At 49.0% G+C, this 14,053-nt stretch overlaps 1 protein-coding gene across 1 annotated transcript in view; it reads right to left on the bottom strand.

Moving 5' to 3' along the window:
- Positions 1-12,244, bottom strand: part of ARRDC1 (arrestin domain containing 1) — a 65,352-nt gene extending 53,108 nt beyond the window's left edge. Inside the window, exon 1 of the mRNA XM_034793902.1 lies at positions 11,820-12,244. Coding sequence (XP_034649793.1) covers positions 11,820-11,937 — 118 coding nt within the window. The 5' untranslated portion in view covers positions 11,938-12,244. The remainder of the gene's footprint in view (positions 1-11,819) is intronic.
- Between the last annotated feature and the right edge of the window lie 1,809 nt (positions 12,245-14,053).

The raw sequence follows: 14,053 nt of genomic DNA, 5'->3' as shown, positions 1-14,053 counted from the left end.
CACTGGCACGGGAGCATCTCTTCACAGATTTCCCATCCCCCAACCCCAGACATACAAGGATTTATTGAACTCAGAGACTGTGCTTTAGTTCCAAATCCTGCTTCTGTAAGTCTTGTGGAATGGGGAAGGTGCTTTCCCCTGATAACTCTCGTTATCTCCCTTCATCTGACACATGCACAGTGGGCATGTCCGGGTAATTACAGAGCCATGTGATCGGCTGCACCTTTGATTTACCCTTCTGCCTAATAATCCTGACTCCTGGAGACTTAGTCTAACACTCCAGATCCCCAAGTAGGTTCATGGGCTTTTAGGATCAACCTGCTGCACAGATGTTTCCTTTACTCTCCTCCCCCACGTTACCCCAGACTGAAGTCCAGGAAGGACAATATTCCTAGACCTGGGCTTGCAAAGGAAATGGGGGGGAAAGACAGAAGGAGCATCTGTAGGGCCACTTCTGGTAGCCCAACATCAGTGCCAGCCTTTCCCCAGTGGGTCATTGTTCTTCTCCCAAAACGTGTATGGGGGTAGGAGTGCAGAATCCCACCCCTGGAATACAGGTAGGGTTGCCAACTTTCTATTTGCAGAAAACCAAACCCTTGCCCCGCCCCTTCTGAGGCCACGCCCCCTGCTTACTCCATTCCCCCCTCCCTCCATTGCTTGCTCTCCCCCACCTTCGCTCACTCGTTCATTTTCACCGGGTTGGGGCAGGAGGTTGGGGTGCGTGCTCCGGCCGAGTTAAGCCAGCGTATACCGATACAGCCCTTAGCGCTGTCGTCCGAGAGCTGCACAAACACCCCCACGCTCCTGTGAGCCAAGGCAGTGCTATTACTTCCTAATTTCAGGGGAACAGAGGCACAGGGAGACTAAGAGTACATCTATACAGCAAACATCGGCAGCAGTAATCGTCTCAAAACCAAGATCAACCAATTCAGGCTCATGCTACGGGGCTAGCAGTCGTGTAGATGTTCCCACTTGGCTCTGAAACCCAGCAAGGCAGGTACGCATGCCTACATCGCTAGGTCCGTTTACCCAGGTTCTGAGACCACAGCTTGCACACTTTTCTTTTGAAGCCACAGTACAGACATCCCCTAGCGACTTACTCACACAGGAAGTTTGTGGCAGAACTGGGAACTGAATAGAGTCTCAGACTAGCACCCTTGCCACTGAGCCAGACGTCCTCTCATTTCAGTTACCAATGGCTCATTCTGATTTAGCTTAAATCTGATCCTAAATGGACTTTAGCTAGACAAAAACAGGTTGCTAAACCTGAAGTAAGAGTGTCCACACCACATTTTACACTGGTTTAAATTCATACCTTAAATTATTCTGGTGCCAGTTTCACATTTAGACAAGCTCTAATGACTCTCTAGGTTCTGGCAAACATTCCCCACAAGGCGCTTTAATGCCAGTCAAGTCTACAGCCCAATAAGCTGCCCCTTCAAACACGTTATCCATGTATTGTTCTTTCCCTGCATGCACAAAGCAAACCATCCCATCCCTGTCTGTCTGCCAGGGCGAGCAAGCAATTCTCTGAATGAGCGAGATCATCAATAAGCAGTCAGAGGCCCAGAGACCTCGTGCTCAGACATCCTGGGAGCACAGAGTCCTTTAAATCTGGCCAATACCAACGGCAACGTAAGCTAGCTCATGAGGGCCGTGGGAAGAAAACAATCAATCCTTCCCCTCAGCAGCCGCCATTGTGCGTACCACAGACATTGGTTCAAAGGGCCGGGACCCCATATGGCACTGAGACTCCCGTGTAAAACTCCCGGGGCCAATCAGCATTTCACCCATCACCACAAAGGGCTTTAGTCACTGACCAGGCCTGCTGCCTTTCCAGCCTCATTTTAAGAGAGGGCTTCAATAAGGAAAGGAAATTTACACGTCATGGGTTTATTTTTATATCCAAGGAAACAATGGTTCATGTTGGCCCTGATCCTCGATGCTCTGCACTTGTGTAAGTGAGGACACAGGTCACCAGGCATAGGACAGTTGTCCTCCCCACCCCCTTTTTTTTTGGACAGCACCATGTAGTGTCTTTCTGGGATTTAACTAGCAACTACTACAGTCCAGGAAATTGTACACACCCAGTTCCTTCATTTATGTTCATTTTTGCATGGCCTCCTTTTCCAACATATCAAATGGTGCCTACTATGCTCAGAAATGTACATGCACCTAAAACACTAGTTAACAGAGGTACAGAGATGACGGCCCCTTAAACACCTTTTAAGAAGGGGTTAGCCCTTGTGAGACCTCAATCAGAGTCTCTTTCCAATTGTTTGGGCACCTTCATAGAATCTCAGGGTCGGAAGGGACCTCAGAAGGTCAACTAGTCCAACCCCTTGCTCAAAGCAGGACCAATCCCCAGATAGATTTTTGCCCCAGATCCCTAAATGAGGATTGAACTCACAACCGTGGATTTAGCAGGCCAATGCTCAAACTGCAGGCCAATGCTCAAACCACTGAGCTATCCCCCCCATCTCTATTTCTTTTTTAAAAGGTCATCAAGTCCAGCCTCCTGCCTTCACTAGCAGGACCAAGTACTAATTTTGCCCCAGATCCCTAAATGGCCCCCTCAAGGATTGAACTCACAACCCTGGGTTTACCAGGACAATGCCCAAACCGCTGAGCTATCCCCTCAGGCCACTTCCTGGAGAAATAGGGCCTGTTCTGGCACTTCAGCCATGTCTATGCTAGGAGCACTTTACTGACACTATCCCACCAACGTATTCCTAGTGTGGATGCAGCTATACCAGCAAAGCTGCACTTTTACTGATATGGCTTAGCTTATTCCACACACCCACCAGCAAATCCAAGCTATATTGGAAACAGCGCCTCGCAAAGCTGCTTCTACACTAGGGGCATCTGTCAGGCAGGGCCGGCTCCAGCATTTCTGCCGCCCCAAGCCAAAAACCCCCACGATCAGCGGCGGCAGTTCACGCCCTAGAGGGAGTGAGGGACCTGCCGCCCCCGAATTGCCACAGGTGCCGCCCCTCTCCCTTGGCCGCCCCAAGCACCTGCTTGTTAAGCTGGTGCCTGGAGCTGGCCCTGCTGTCAGGTCAGGGAATCGCACCTCCTCGCACTTCTGACGGACCAAGCTGTGCCAGCAGAAGCCTGTAGTGCAGAGCCAGCCTTAAAAAAAAAAAAAAAAAAAAAAAAAACATATGGAGCTGAACTTCCCTCTTCAGTCTCTATTCCCACTCGTGAGCAGGGTCTGACTTGAGTCACTGGGGCAGGGAAGATGGGGAACAAGGACATCACCTGCACCTATTTTGGCAAGGAGGTGGTGAAAGGTTGAGACAGTGTATTTGTTCACCTACACAATTTAAGCGTATGACTCCATGTGGACATATCCATAACAAGCATTTTGTTATCAGAGAAGCCCAAGGTTTTATTCTGAGCTGAAAGTCAATTACAGAGTGCCTGGAAGTGGCAATCTACAGCTAATTTATGACCCCCTCACCCCCAAATTCTTATCAAAAGACATCCCTTCCTGCACTGGGATACTCACAGCATCCCTCCTCTGCAGCCATCCAGCTTTCTAAAAGACTTACACCTCCACTGGCATTATATTATAGGGCTTCCATCAGGCCCTACAATTCCACTCATGTACATCTGACTCCAGTAGGGGTTGCATGCAGATAACCAAGGGCAGTATTTGGTCCCAGACACGATTGTGTCGATCCAAGAACTAGTTACAAATATCCCCCATACCATTAGAGTAAAACCTGTTAATTCTGGGGCAGGCCTTTATATTGCAAATTTTAAAGACACCCAGCAAAAGTCAAATCACACCAGACACTGGAGTGTCATCTATTTTTAAGTGGGCAAAGGAAATTCAGGATTTTGTCAGCCTGTGAAGAGCATCTTTGTGGTCAGGCATCAGTTCATCTCTGCTTTCAGATCCCAGAAACAAATAGGAAATGGGAGAAGAGCACATCATACATACACAAATCTGCTAACTGGAGGCAGTTACAGCCTTCGTACATTTCTTCTCCAAGCACTTTTCACTTCCACACAAAAGAAGTTAGAGAAGCCACAGGAAAGATGATTATCTTTCATAGCAATCCTGTAACAGGGCGAGATGTCATGGAATGGCCTGACACGGACATAGATTTTTTTTTTTTTTTTTAAATGCAAGATTATGACCGAAAACAGCGGGGGATTGATTCTTCCTCATTCTCACTGGGTGCACAGCAACTTTTGAGTATCTTGCCCTCCAAGTTTAATCAACAATTAAATAAAAGACTTAAATACTGAGGTCTAACACCAAGAGCCCAGTTGCCACTTCTTTCCATGCATTTTCTGGTCTGTTTCTTCACCCTCAGCCTCCTTCTTTCGATCATTGATCAGATCCATTCTGCACCTTCCCCTTTACGATAGCCCTCTTCCACATCCTCTGCTCCCCTTTCTCCCCACCTTCACTCCAACAACCCTCCCCAAATCACACCTGTTCTCATGGAACCTACGAGAGCCAACATGACTGCCTACCAAGAAATGGTTGATCCCCCAACTCCCTGCAAAATACTTTAGATGTCTCTCTGTCAGAGAGGTTACACGACAATACACCAGCCACCTACTTCCAAGTCTTCCCCACCACCATGGAAAAGTAAACATGAATTAACAGACTGACCCCTAGAGCAGAACATTCCCTAGATCAGGGGGACCTCGGGATCCCAATATGAACTCAGCCTCCCTCTCCATTAAAGGCTATGAATTTTCAAGTGGTAGCCAACAGTAAGAAAAGTTACTCCTTCAAGCAAGGGAGCCACTAAATCCACTCCCCTGCTTAGCAACAGACTTTTATGCTGCAAAGCAACAGTCCTGCCCACTCTTATTTGCTTATTCTCCTGGAACGGTCATGCCCCAGTGCCCCTTCGCCACATTTGGCAGCATATCAGATGCTGGCCACCAGCTCTCAGGTCTACATTCCACCTGCCCAACGATGCACCAAACACCACAGATGGCTCCTGTTCTCATGTCTCCATCAGCAAAGAGGAATTGAACAGCAAAGCTTTGCCCACAGGCGAGGCTGGGGGAGGGGAGGGCGAAAGGAGTGCACCACAGACCAAGTCATACGGCACAAGCTTGAGAATAATTATTTACATGGCATTTCTGATCCACCAGTGAACTAAACAGAGGGGCAGAAATCCCCTTTTGCTCCATGTCTCAGCAGACAGACTCCGCCACAGAGCTAAGGTGCTCTCCTCCCCCACGTAGCGGAATTGGATTCTGAAACTGGGAAGTAGTAAACAGTCAGCCTGATAGACACAGAATTACACTGTTCATTGCATTGACATACAGGAACATGCAGTGGTGAGTGTTAGATCAGCAAAGAAATACCAGGCTAGTTTGAATAGCTAGCATGGGGGAGGGGGTCCAGGGGTGAAGGAAGGACAAGGACATTTGCACACTTCTAGACAGTAAACATGTTTGCTCTGTCCCTGACCTGCATTTCCCAAAAAAGGACCCACTGCTTGACTGTCACATCCAGAACGGTTTTATAGAAGCGCTATTCGGGGTGACCCAGGAGCTATGTAGTCATCTGTACATATTCCAAATCCACTCTTACTGGAGTTACTGACCATTTGCATCAGTGGGACCCTGTCTTAGATAGGGCACTGCTTCAGATGCCATCTTTTCAATATCATTTTACCATGTTCAGCATAGCCAGCCAGGACCTGCTCCCTAGTGTGGATTCAGGTTAATAACTTTCACTTCCATTTATCTGGCCAAGATCCCCATGGGGGTGAGCTGAAGGTCCAACTGGGCCAGCTAAATGGAAGATAGAGATAACCACCTGTGACTTCGCCACAAGTTTTTTCCCTAGCATGGGTGCAAGTTAAGTTAGCTAACCCCACCATCCTTTTCTAATCTAGACAAGCCAGGAGAAGAAAGATGGTCTCGGGGATTGGGTCCTGCTTTGAGTAGGGGGTTGGACTAGATGACCTCCAGAGGTCCCTTCCAACCCTGATATTCTATGGTGTTATAGCATTGGCATTGAATGACATGGTTTCAATTCTCAGCTCTACTATCAATTTCCTCTGTGACCTGGATTTCTGTGCCTCACTTTTGCTATCTATCAAATGGGGCTATAATACCTGTAATAAGGATAAATACCCAGGGGATAATCAGATAGCCCCATCACTGCCGTATTTTAGTACCTGAATAAAGAGTTAGCATGTTTAAAAAAAAAGGTATACATCAGACCTAAAATGTGTGTATTTGAAATGTTAAAGGTATAAAAGTCTCACTCAGTAGAGCCATTACTATATTAATCTGGACAGCTAAATAAGTGTGTGTGGAACAGAGGAATTTTCAGAGCTGCTTTTAGAAGCACTCTTAGTCTCTTCATTCTTGGTCCGTCACTGGTGGGGGTGTGGGAGTCAGGGCTGTTCTTTTAACAATATTTTCCAGGAGGAGCTCAGTTTGATAATGGAAAGCAGAACTGAAACAATCTGCTTTACCACTGGAAATCAGAAGCTTTAAAGTTGTTGAAAGGTTAAAAAAAGCACCTCCACAGATGAAGCAAGTGGTTAAATAAATAAAAAAAAGTAACAAACCGTTGTAGTGTTTTCCTTACAACTCTGAAGCCGAGTCTTCCAATTTGACTCAGTCGCCAGTTGTCAAGATGGCGGCTTCCTGTTCTTTAGCAGGGCAGAGTTAGTATTTATGGCTTCATTGTGGGACATTCCTTAAGGGAGACCTCTGGCTAAACACAAATATTTCTAGTTATGGAGCTGGCACCGAAAGGTGGGCAGATCAGAGAAATGGGTTTTGATCTTAAAGGTGCAGGTGTGTTGGTATCGAAGTCCTTTCAAAGGAAATGCTTGAGGTTTCCAATGTGTTGGGCAAGGCAGAATGACCAAGATACTTCTGTGCTGGCCAATTGTGGCATCAGACAGCATCTGAGAGCCAGACAATATGAGCCATAACACGAAGTAGCCTCAAGTCGGTGTATTTTTGGGGGCAAAGATGGTGGGATCTCAGCCTTTGACTAGGGCTCCTAGACACACCACCACACCACAACTAACTGGATGTCCCCCCGGCAGCAGCCCATTGAGAAGTCCCCTTCCTACCGTGGGCACACAGCAACCTTATTGCCATTGGCCAGAGAGCAAACAGAAGAAGCTGTAAGCCTCAGGGGGCAAACTACAACCCCCCAACTCAGCTGCTTAGAGTTGAGATACTAGTCGCCCACAAACGCAATAAATAAGATATTAGCCAAGTCACTAGGGAGGATGGATAGGAATGAATCAGACAGCCTGCGTGCCACTGGCCCTTCATGCAGGCTTCCCATTTGGACACATTCAGACACCAGCCAGGGGATGGTATCACACCAAATCCTGGAGTCTAAAAATATGCAGACTCCTGCCCCGGAGAGCAGAGCCAGACGTGCAGATTCACAAGGGCTCACTCAAGCTGTCATAGGGAAACTGGGCCACCGACTGTCTCCCTCTGCAGTGCCACAGCCAGAGGGGAGAAAAGGCTGCTCCGTGAGCTGCCGAGTCAACCAGGACTCCTCTGCCTAGAGCAGATGCTTATGCCGAAGGCCATCCCTGCATGCAATTAAAAATAAAACTTGTCTAGCAGCCGTCATCAGCTAGCACTTCCCAACAAGTTTTCCAAAAACCCTGCTCAGGTCCCATTACAGCCCACGGCTCACCAGTGGGTTACTAAACACTACCCGAGTACTGAAAGGCCAGGGGCTGGTGAAAAAGTCTTCCTATCTTTGTTGCTAAAGCTTATACAAGACTCCAAAATTTCCTAGGCTCAAGTCCACATAGGTCGCTATAGCAGGGTGGGGGGGAAACTTTTCCAAAATGAAGGGGAAAAAAGGGCTCATACAACAGATCTTGAGCGGTCAATGGGGTTAAAGAAAACCCGTAACTGAAGGCAAAGTGAAAAAAGAGGAGGGGGGGGGGGGAAGAAGAGACACTCTCCAGAAAATCTGAGCCATTACAAACATTGAATCTATCTCCCCTTGTAAGTACTCTCACACTTCTTATCAACCTGTCTGTACTGGGCTAGCTTGATTATCACTTCAAAAGTTTTTTTTCCTCTTACTTAATTGGCCTCTCAGAGTTGGTAAGACAACTCCCACCTGTTCATGCTCTCTGTATGTGTGTATATATATATCTCCTCAATATATGTTCCATTCTATATGCATCCGAAGAAGTGGGCTGTAGTCCACGAAAGCTTATGCTCTAATAAATTTGTTAGTCTCTAAGGTGCCACAAGTACTCTTGTTCTTTCTCCAGAAAATCTAATTGCCTATGGCTGCCCCACACACAAACAGCAGTCAGTAGTCTGGTGTAACCATAATTACCTCACAGCTGGCCAATAATGCATCAGGGCTAGTTGGACTAGCTCAGACGCCTGTGATACTACAACTCTCTGCGCTATTATTGGGAGCAGGTTCTTGGGAAGAGAGAAGTCAGTCCATAGGTACGGGGAGGGGGGAGAAGGAGAGAGAAATCAGTGACTACTGCATTAGAAGTCTCATGCTGAAAGAGGTAAGTAGCATTTCTTAAAGAAAATGGGTGTAAAACACCACCCTCACCGAGCCTCTAACAAGTTCTGTACAATAGCTTTCAGAAGCCAGAAAGACCAATGGGAGAGAGGTTTTAAATCGAGACAGGCATACTTGCTTCTACAGCAACTGTGCTTTCCAGACAAGGTCAACAGAACAAGGTCCTGGCCCAGAAGGACTAAATCTAAATACTTGGAAACAGTCCCAAGAATCAGAGACCGAGGCAACAAGAGCAGAAGATGGAGGAGGGAGAGACTCAGCCTTAGGGGAAGCACGAAATAATTTGCATTTCTGAAGTGCCAGGGCTATCAAAGTACTTTGCAAGCAATAATGAAGATAGGGAGGATGCTAATATCTATTTTACAAAAAAAGGAGAAACAGGTACAGACAAAAGTGGTTTGCCTTAAAAGTCACACAGGAAGCCTGTGGCAGAGCTGAGATAGGTGATCTTGGTTCAATCCCCAACCACCCCCATCCCATTAACCATCCCTTGTTTATACAGCGAAGCCCTGTTTATGCTAAGGAAATTCTATAAGATAACTTTCCATCACTATCAGGTCAGTTCCATGGGTGTCTGCAGGGCTAGGGTCCCCAACACGGCCAACACTGGTAGAGCTGAACTAGCATTAGCAATGATGGGAGGGGGTTTAATTCTTTTTAAAACAGTTTTAGAAGATTTCCCCCTAGCATAGACCAGGCCTTAGAGTTTGGAAGTTTTCAGAGGAAGATTCCGGTCTAAGTCTGGGTTTCACAACTGGCAGAATTCCAGTGAACTAAAAACAACACAGGATTCGCCTACTCGGCTATGAAAAGTTTTGCAATGGTCAGGTTTGCTAACAAGGAGGTGCCGCAGTGCTCTTCCTCGACTACAGCCAGAGTGTCTGGCACAGACACCATACAGCCTAGCTCCTCATAGTCCCCTTACCCTCCCATCCCCACTGTCTGAGAAAGTCTCCGTTCCCCCTCTCCTCAGCCACCACATCAGCGGTCCCCAGAGAGCAGCAGGCCTGCTTGCCAATTTCATTAGTCACAGTCCAACTGGACCTGAGGGAAGATGTAGAAATCCCACTTTCAACCGCACACTGGAGCGCGAGCCCTTCACCAAGGAGCTGCTTCTCACCATCACATCACAACTCCGGAGCCGCATAGACTGAACAGTGTGAGAAATGGAGGCATCAGATGATCACCTGGACCCAGCTCTGCTGGGCTTTGCCGCCAAGCTACTCAGGTGGTCATCTCTCTCTGACCTCATGTTTGGGTAAGCATTGGAGTCAGAGCTGTGTCAGCATATTGCTGGCACTTCTGTGAATCAAGTGGTATAGGGGTTTTTTGTTGGTTGGTTTTTTTGGAGGGAAGGGGGATATTCAGGGGGAGAGAAAACATTCTCTGCAAGGTACACAAGTATACACAATCGTTCCCCACTCCCCTGAACTGCTCCTTCAGGGTCAATAATTCTATAAAAAGAGAGGCACCAAGACACTCTTCAAACAGTTCTCTCCGAGCACCTTCCATATCAGAACCAGGGTCTTAACATAAATAAATCATTTAACATGAGGTGTTGAGAATTCAGATTTTAGGGCAAGTATCTATATGGCCTCCCTTCCCCAAACACACACTGAGTTTAACCCTTACACTTGCTTGTGTTTCAAATATCCTCCACTATGGTTTGGCCTCTAAACACAGTCATATCGAGTTAGGACCAAGCACATAACACATGCTCCAACCCAGCTAAAGATGACTTGGGTATGGCTGTGGACTTTTAACTCACTTCAGTCCTAATCACACAAGCTGGGACAAACTAGAAACAGGCCAGAACCCAGATATTCAACTTCACACTTCAGATCTTAAAACTATAAGGAAGAGATCTAGTGAGGAGGGGGAGGAAATGGGTGGAAGGGCAGTTTATCCCACATTAGTTTACCGTGGGAACCAGTGTTGAAGACCAGGTACTGGAGTAGATAGATCCTGGAGCTGAACCCATCTGACAAGTCCTATGTTCCAAACCCCAGCAATTCCCCAAACTTTATGGGGAAGTTCAGACTCACAGCTGAGCTTTAGGTCAACACTCCGGGTCTGTTTTAGGGTTTTACACCACCGCCCGTCACCACAGCATCTGAGTGCCTGCCGCATAAAATCAACACTGTTGTCAGAGCCATGCCTGCAACAACGGAATTTGAGCAATTGTTAAAAAGGGGGTCTAAGCAACTGCTCCTCCTGCAGACTCAAGCCTGGGTGAGGACAGGCAGGTTGTGCACACTGTTTATCCACTGCTCCCCAAACCAGGGGTGGGGGAGCGCACGCACACACACACTTGCTTTGACCAGATGGCTCTCACGCCTGAAACACAGAGGAGAAACCCACACTTACCCTAGACAGGGAGACAGTTGCCAGAAGCCTGCTAGTACCCACTATACTTAATACACAGTCTGTTACCAAGGCTATTCCGCCCCCGCACGCACAGACCCTGAGCAGAGAAAGTTTTGTTCCTGCTGCCCATGATCCAAGGAAGAAACTCCCCCATCCCCACCCCTCCCCTGAAAGGGAAGGGGAGGAGGGAGAATGGAGCAGAGGATGGGGGAAGGTGGTGAAATATTAGTCACACTCCTGCTGAAGCCCACAGGAGGTAGAAATGAAACAACAGACAACGTAATCCAAGCCCTACTAGCAAGGAGAGGGGCTGGATGGTCCAAAAAGCTGCCCCTCTCCCCCAGTCCTCTGCATGAAAACCAGTCTCTTGACATTCACAAATAATGAAACTCCCAGTACTAAGGTAGTATGTGTGTGGGGGGAGTGGAGGGTCAGATGGGGCTCAATATGGTCATCCTGAACTCAACCTCTAAGTTCAGGGGCAGATGGACCAGGAGGACAAGGGGAAGCCAGCAAATGGAGAGGTAAAGCCAGCAGGCGCTGCGGCCGGGAATCTCACAGCCCTGGGGAGCGGGGGCCCTACACCCAGAAATGCAATGGGCGAGGAGAGCGGAATGGCACTACGGCAGGGAAGCTCGCAGCCCGAGAAGGGCGCTATTGGGGGAGAGGGGCCTCGCCGCCCGGGGATGATGCGCGGGGGTGGGGAGAGCAGCGCTGGCACTGCGACGGGGAAGCCCGCAGCCCGAGGGCACTATTGGGGGAGAGGGACCGCGGGGAGAGGGGGCTGGCACTGCGACGGGGAAGCCCGCAGCCCGAGGAGGGGCTATTGGGGGAGAGGGGCCCGGACACGCGGGGGGGGGGGAGCAGGGGAGGGTGGCACTGCGGCGGGGAAGCCCGCAGCCCGGCCATGAGGGCTCACCGCGGTACGGCAGGCTCCCGGAGAGGCGCACGGTGACGGTGCCGGCCAGCGGCTCCCCGGGGCTGTAGACGACCCGGCTCTCGCTCAGACGAATCTCGAACAGCTGCAGCTTCCCCATGGCCGGGCCCCGCTGCTGCTCCCCGCAGGGCTCCGGGCGGCGGCGGCTGCTTCTTCCCTGGCCGGCGCGGGGGCGGCTCTACCTGCTGCTAGTGACGCGCCGGGCCGGGCATGTCCTGCCTCTTAAAGGGCCAGCACCGCCCTCCCCCGGGCTGGCAGCCGCCTCCCGCGGCGGGGGATGCCTAGGAGGTGTGGCCCCAAACGGGGTGTCCCGCCCCGGCGCGCCCCATCCCGCACCCTGCAGCTCGCCGGGGAGGGACCCCTGCCTCCTGGTCTGATGCCCTGAGATCTGGATCGAGCCAGGGAGAAAGCTGGTTTCCAAGCAGGGAGCTGTTTGTTTCAGAGTGGTCGCCCTGTTAGTCTGTATCAGCAAAAACAACCTGCCTCTCTCTGTCCAACTGCCCGCCTGTCTCAGGGAGATAAAACCAATCGCCTGCAGCGGCTAGGGGCAAAGGGACTGTGCTCCAAATGCACCACTTCCTACCCTGCATCGTAAGGAAAGGGGAAACAGGGTGGGCAAGTGCCTCTTGAAGATAAGAGCCATCTGTCCTTTATTCCCAGGCAGTTACCCGACTAGTGGGGAGGATTATGAAGAATCCAGCCTTCCTCAACTAGTGGGGGGTGGGCCGCACCTTGCACCCGAGGTGCCAGGTTGTGAGAATGCTCTGTCCTCAGAACCATCTACCTCCCTCCCTCCCTCCTTCTCCTGGTGTGTCTCCATGCCTGTTGTATGTGCTGAGCAAGTCAATACAGTCAAAATACCATTTATTTAGCAATTAACTGGTGTGACTTTAGTGCTGGTGAAAGGCTCCTCCTGGAGACTCAAGCCTGGGTGAGGACAGGCAGGTTGTGCACACTGGAAGAATTAATAAGCCCTGTTTATCCACAGAACAGGGATAGTATTGACAGCAGCCCTGTAAACTTCCCCCACGCTGCTCCATTTCTCAACTCAGACTTTTAAGAGACTCCAGTTGATATGACCAATTATTCTGTCCTGGGTCTCTCTATGATGAGACTGCCAGTAAAGAGGGGGGCAAGAACTGTCAGTCCTGATGGTAGTTCCTGTGATGAGAATGGCTATCCAGTAGAAATGGACTTGAAATTCCAATTAATTTCACCTGGATCCCTTAGCAGCCCTTAGCTGGGAAAGGGAACAGCTATTGGTTACCACCAACCTGGCTGGATTCACACGGGTGATTAAGGCCTGGGCTCTGCTAGCACTTTTCTTAAAGTCTCCTTTGCACTAGCATTGGTACAGTCCCGCTAGTATTGTAATAGCAAAAGTGGGAGTGTTCTGCCCCACTAATGATCCCATCCCTAGTGGCTTTCATCCAAGGTACTTTACCAGTGCTAATAATTAAACTTCACCACAACTCTCTGAAGTCAGTAGGCATAGAATTATAGGGCTATAAGGGAGCAAAGGTCATCTAGTGCCAAGAGACAGGATTTGCATCTAAACCATCCAAGACAGGTGGCTCTCCAGCCTCCTTATGAAAATTTCCAGTGAAGGAGCTCCCACAACCTCCCTAGGCAGTCTGTGCCTTTGTCCTTCTGTTCTTACAGTTAGGAAGTTTTTCCTGAGATTTAATCTAGATCTGCTGTGGGGTAGTTTGAATCGATTGTCGCTTCTCCTGCCCTCTGTGGCAAGAGACTTTTCTTCAACTTTTTTATGGCAGCCTTTCAAATATCTGAAGACTGCTATTGGGTCCTCCCTTAATCTCCTCTTTTCCAAACTAAAGAGTCTATCCCTTTCATCATCTTTGTCGCTCCCTCTGGATCCTTTCTATACATTGGTGAACAAATCTGGACACAGTACTCCAGCTGAGGCCTAACCAGCGCTGAGTAGAGAGGTGCTATCACTTCCCTTGACTTGCATGCGATGCCTCTGTTAATGGAACCTAAAATTGCATTTGCATTTTTTTGCAACAGCATCCCATTGCTGATTCATGTTGAGGTTGTGATCCACCACAACTCCCAGATTCTTCTCAGCAGTGCTGTCATCAAGCCAGTTATCCCCCATTCTGTATTTGTGCATTTGGGTTTTCTTCCTTAAGTGTAGCACCTTACCTTTGTCTTTGATTAATTTCATTTTGTGGTCTATAGCCCAGTTCTCCAAT

Source organism: Trachemys scripta, chromosome 17 (genome assembly GCF_013100865.1).
Source record: "Trachemys scripta elegans isolate TJP31775 chromosome 17, CAS_Tse_1.0, whole genome shotgun sequence".
In the NCBI taxonomy this organism is placed as follows: Eukaryota; Metazoa; Chordata; order Testudines; family Emydidae; genus Trachemys; species Trachemys scripta.
Note: the sequence above shows the minus strand (reverse complement) of the source record. Positions and strands in the feature narration are given on the sequence as shown.